At 42.1% G+C, this 5,779-nt stretch overlaps 1 protein-coding gene across 1 annotated transcript in view; it reads left to right on the forward strand.

Moving 5' to 3' along the window:
• Nucleotides 1-2,816: 2,816 nt before the first annotated feature.
• The window catches only part of PPID (peptidylprolyl isomerase D), a 14,399-nt gene continuing 11,436 nt past the window's right edge, over nucleotides 2,817-5,779 (forward strand). Inside the window, exons 1-2 of the mRNA XM_017526015.2 lie at nucleotides 2,817-3,037; nucleotides 4,760-4,900. Of these exons, the coding sequence (XP_017381504.1) occupies nucleotides 2,953-3,037; nucleotides 4,760-4,900 (226 nt within the window). The 5' untranslated portion in view covers nucleotides 2,817-2,952. The remainder of the gene's footprint in view (nucleotides 3,038-4,759; nucleotides 4,901-5,779) is intronic.

Here is a 5,779-nt window from a genome sequence, read left to right on the forward strand (position 1 = left end):
TTGAAATACACCTAAAGACACGGAAATACAATTTCTTGTTAACATTATTTTATAAAATTCTCAGAGCCATTAGTATTTTGTGTAAATCATTCATGCATTCAAGCATATTTACTGAGTACCTACTGTGTTAGGCACTGTGAGAAGAGCTGGGGATAACAGTAATGAAAAAAACAAAGGTTCTTGTCCTTGTGGAGCTAAATTTTGTTTTTTTAAACTCCTACTATCATTCCCAAGGAGCTGATTTTTAATGAGCAGGTTAAATAAAAAAGTAAACAGCATATTACAAAGTTATAAGTGCAATAGACAAATAAATTAGGGGTGCCTTTTGAGTTTGTTCCTCCCATTATTTCTTTTTCTATTTCAGGGATAAAATGGGCTAGGTTATACAACTGCTTCTTATTCTGAAAATTCAGTCTGAAGGAACTGGACAAAAATACAAACCAAAGTCTGACTTCCGATTTCAACGTTGAAAACCAGTTGATGTGGTTGGGCTTTGTGTCCCAACCCAAATCTCACCTTGAATTGTAATCCCCATAATCCCCATGTGTCTAGGGATCATGGAGGTGGTTTCCCCCATGCCGTTCTTGTGATAGTGAGTTCCCATGAGATCTGATAGTTTTATAAGGGGCTGTTCCCCCTTTGCTCCTCACTGTTCTATCTCGTGCAGCTATGTGAGAAGGTCCAAGCGTGCTTCTCTTTCACCTTCTGCCATGATTGTTAGTTTCCTGAGGCCTCCTGAGCCATGTGGAACTGTGAGACAATCAAACTTCTTTCCTTTATAAATTACCCAGTCTCGGGTATTCCTTCATAGCAGTGTAAAAATGGACTAATACACCAGTGATCCAGACCCACCTGAAGTAGCAGTACTATCTGAAAAACTGGCTTCTCATGGAGAAGTAACATTCTTGTTGCCCATTTTCACTTTATATATGCAGTTCCTCCTGCTTTGAAGAGGCTCTCCACTCACTCCCTCCTTTCCTGTCTTACTTGCCACATACGCTCCTGTGACTGATCTTATTCATATTTCTGATCTTAGAAAAGGCTGCTGTGTTTAGTGGCCCTGCAATGTTTGTCATTTTCCTATTAAAATGAATAGGACTGTGCTGAATCCTATGCTGAATTTGATTGTTTTTTTCTATTAAAACACTAATTATATTGCATTGTAGAGTTTTATTCAATTGTCTTTCTCCCCCATAAGACTGTGTAATTTGTGTAATTAAAAATAAGGCTCCAGGTGTGGTGGCTCATGCTTGCAACACTCTTGGAGGCCATGGTGGGCAGACTGCTTGAGCCTAGGAGTTCAAGACCAGCCTGGGAAACATGGAGAAACCTCATCTCTATTAAAAATACAAAAATTACCTGTACATGGTGGCGTGTGCCTGTCGTATCAGCTACTCAGGTGGCTGAAGTGGGAGGATCACTTGGGCCCAGAAGGTCAAGGCTACAATGAGCTGTGATTGCACCATTGCACTCCAGCCCGAGTGACAGCACAAGACCCTGTCTCAAAAAAAAAAAAAAAGGATCAAGATTATGTTTTTTCATCATTGTATCATCAGCACTCAGAATAGAGACTGGCATATAATAATAATAGTAAGAGCTAATATTTGTCATATAATTGAATCAACTTTTGTTGGGTATCTATGTGGGCATACCTGTGCATGTATGTATCCATTTTGTTAATGAGGCAACTTAGTGATTACAAAGAAAAATTCAATCAATATAATATCCTTAGAACAAAACTTACTGATTTGTTCTAAAATTTCACCAACATCTATGGTTTTTTTTTTTTTTTTTTTGCAAAAGGTATGTTGGTATTTTAATTAAACACGACTCTACTCTTATTTATTTATTTATTGTTTAAAAAATATTTTTTTTGCAGAGATGGGGTTTCGCCATGTTGTCTAGGCTGGTCTTGAACTCCTAGGCTCAAGGCTTCCACTTACCTTGGCCTCCCAAAGTGCTGGGATTAGAGGCATGAGCCACCGTGCCCTGCCAACAAATTGGTTTTTTTTATGAGTACCTAGTTATACATGTAATTTAACTTTTACTTTTTCCGTTTTCTTTTTTTCAAGACAGAGTCTGGCTCTCTTGCCAGGCTGGAGTGCAGTGGTGCAATCCCGGCTCACTGCAACTTCTGTTTTCCCGTTTTCAAGCAATTCTCCTCCCTCAGCCTCCTGAGTAGCTGGGACTACAGGCACGCACCACTACGGCCGGCTAATTTTTTGTATTTTAGTAGAGATGGGGTTTCACCATGTTGGCCAGGATGGTCTCGATTTCCTGACCTCGTGATCCGCCCGCCTCAAACTCCTAAAGTGCTGGGATTACAGGCGTGAGCCACCGCGCCCGGCCAAATACAGTTTTATCGGGAATCAAAAGCTGCTCTCTTCTGGACTCCCAGCTTTAGCTGTTTGGAGCGTTTAGTCTAACCCGTATCAGTTACATTGTAATGTGAAGATCAAGTTTTAACGACATGGCAATAATAAGGCTTCTATTGGCTGGGAACCACCAGTTTGTGCCAGGCATTGTACTGATTCATGTCTTTAATCCTCAAAACGACCTTCCAAGGTCAGCGTTTTTATTCTTTTTCTAGACGAGCAAACTGAGTTTCAGAGAAGTCACACCCCACTTGGTGGCAGAGCTGAGGCTGGCATGGGGCTGACCCTAAAGCTCTACGCCACGATGGTAGGAAAGTCAATGAAACACAAGCAAGAAGAATAATGAGAAGCAAGGGAGAGCGGGCGAAGGGCACACGACTCACTCAGGCGCCTTGAAACTCCGCGCGGCGGAGTGGGGCGGTGCCGGAAGTCAGGTCGCGGCTTCCGGGCCTCGCGCCGGAAGTGGCCGGTCAGCGTCGCAACCAGTCTCTGGCGGGGCACTGGAGCGTTACAGTTAGAGCTGCCGGGCTGCCACGAGGTTTGCGGATCCTGCCTGCAAACGCGTCTGCAAGTCGAGATGTCGCACCCGTCCCCCCAAGCCAAGCCCTCCAACCCCAGTAACCCTCGAGTCTTCTTTGACGTGGACATCGGAGGGGAGCGAGGTGAGCGGAGTCTGAAGCTCGCTGAAAGGCCGGGAGGAGGCGGGGGTTCCCGGGATTTGGGGGATTCCAAGGTTAGATTGAGGCTCCGGCCGGTGGCTGCTCAGTATCGCGGAGGCAGCCTAGGCTGCCCAGGTTGGTACGCCGGGACAGGACCGGGCACCTAGGGCTAGATCGATTCAGCGCCCTTGTATCAGTGCCATCGGTCGTGCGGAAGTTTCTGGAAATTTCTAGTTTGGGACTCGTGGCCTTTAGGTTTGCCTTTCCTGATTTGGTTGCACCTCCACGCCACCTTTGCACCGCCGTGTTAGCATGAAATAAGATTATTTTAATAAGTTTACAGTGAGACAGTTCGGAAAACATATACTGGGATATTTGTCTGCTGGGCCCCAGGGAACTGTGTTTGCCACATGAGATAATATATCGGCACCTGCTGTGTTATTTATACGTTAAAGCGACTTGTTTGCTCATAACTTTTGCCTTATTACTGATTCTTAACTTAGAGGACCATTCAGGTGGGCAAACATTTTCTCTTATTTGCCGCTGGAAAAATGCGCTCAACGTAGTGATTTTGCCTAGGTTACGTAGCCGCTCAGAAGTTACCTAATGCCTGGTGAATAGGGAGCGTGTTGTTTTGTAACTGGATTGGTCTTGTTCGGGAACATGTTAGAATTGCTGACCACGCAGTGTGTTTGAATGGATGTACAGGACACATACACGTTTACACGTTTATTCAGTTTGTTGCAACTAGCTATGGCTAGGTTTGTTCTCACCTGTCTTAGGTGCTATGCACAGGAGGAACTTTTACAGCTTTTGCTTCAGAGGCTGCACTAGGCAGTTTGCACAGAGCCCAAAGGCTGCAGGTATACATAACACGTGGCCAGTCCGACTTCCCAAACGCTGTTTCATTTTCTCCTGTTGGTTGCTTGATGATTGGAAATTCTCAGTACCTCTTGAAGAAATAACTCCAGATTTAAATCTATTTGTATTTAATATATCCATTACATGGTGCCAATTTTCTGGTTAGTATAATTGGTTATGATCCTTTGTATGATGTTTCAAATCTGTTTACATACATATATGACAGTAGACAGACTAAATTTGAATATTAGGAGAATGCCACTAAGGTTCACTAATTCTAATAGTAAGTATATTCAAAGGAAGTGAAGTTAGTATGTCAAAGAGGTATCTGCACTCCCCTCTTCATTGCAGCATTATTCATGATAGCCAAGGTAATGGAATCAAACTAAGTTTCCATCTACAGATGGATTTTTAAAAAAAATGTGGTATATGTGCACAATGGGGTACTATTCACCCATAAAAAAGAATGAAATCTTGTTACTTTTGACGACATGAATTAACATGGAGGACATTATGTTACATGAAATAAGCTGGGCAGGAGAAGACAAATACTGCATGATCTCACTTATATGTGGATTCTAAAAAAGTTGACCTTGAATTAGAGAATGGAATGGTGGACTTCAGTGATTGGATAGATGCTGATTACAGGAGACCTAATTTCAGTTAGAAAGCAGGAGTAAGTTCAAGAGATCTATAGTATAACATAGTGACTATAGTTAATAACAATGTGTTCTTGAAATTGAAAAAGAAAATGACAATAAAAGGGAACTTGGTAATTCATGATTGATCTGCTATACCAACCTTCCTTTTATCATTTGCCTGTTTGGTTGTTTTGCAAACTGACAAGATTTTCTTTTCTTTTAGTGGGTCGAATTGTCTTAGAATTGTTTGCAGATATTGTACCCAAAACTGCGGAAAATTTTCGTGCACTGTGTACAGGAGAAAAAGGCATTGGACCCACGACTGGAAAACCTCTCCATTTCAAAGGATGCCCTTTTCATCGAAGTATGTATACATTTTCCGAATCTTACTATTTTTCATGTAGGCAAGTCCTATTCTTTAGGAGTCTGGGAAGAAAACACTGAGTAGGAATTGAAGGTTAAAAAGTACTATTGGCTTCCACATCTGAGGCAATAACTCAGTTTCATAAAGGTTAGGGTGTGCATGGTGGAATTACTTATGGCACTAGGTTTATCTTAGAGAATGGACTTACCTAGCTTTACAGGTTCTCTCGTTCTCCTTCGCTCTAAGATGATTTGATTGAGAAAGGAAGGCCACAGTAAACTGACCTTAAGTAGCTTCATTGCCTGGTGACAAAAATGTTGTGTTTAATTATTGGTCATGAGTGCTTGAGAAGGCAGCAGATTTGAAGATTCAGTGTTTTGGGCACACAGGTGATAATGTAATAAAAATATACCATTTCATACTTCTTATCACACTTTGTAATCAGTCATACCTTTGTTTGGTGATAACGGTTCCCCCAGTAGACTGCAGGCTCCATGAGTTCAAGAACGATATGTTTTCACCATCTAATACAGTTATTGAACAGGAACTCAGGAAATATTTCTTTAATAAATAGGCAAATAAGCAATAATCACATGAACAACATTTTAAAAAATGATTTATTAAGAAAAAAATTATGACTGGGTGCAGTGGCTCACTCCTGTAATCCCAGCACTTTGGGAGGCCAAGTTAGGTGGATCACCTGAGGTCAGGAGTTCAAGACCAGCCTGGTCAATGTGGTGAGACCCCATCTCTACTAAATATACAAAAATTAGCCAGGTATGGTGGCAGGCACCTATAATCTCAACTACTCTGGAGGCTGAGGCAGGAGAATCGCTTGAACCTAGGAGGAAAAGGTTGCAGTGAGCTGAGATTGCGCCA

Source organism: Cebus imitator, unplaced genomic scaffold (genome assembly GCF_001604975.1).
Source record: "Cebus imitator isolate Cc_AM_T3 unplaced genomic scaffold, Cebus_imitator-1.0 Scaffold40, whole genome shotgun sequence".
NCBI classification, from domain to species: domain Eukaryota; kingdom Metazoa; phylum Chordata; class Mammalia; order Primates; family Cebidae; genus Cebus; species Cebus imitator.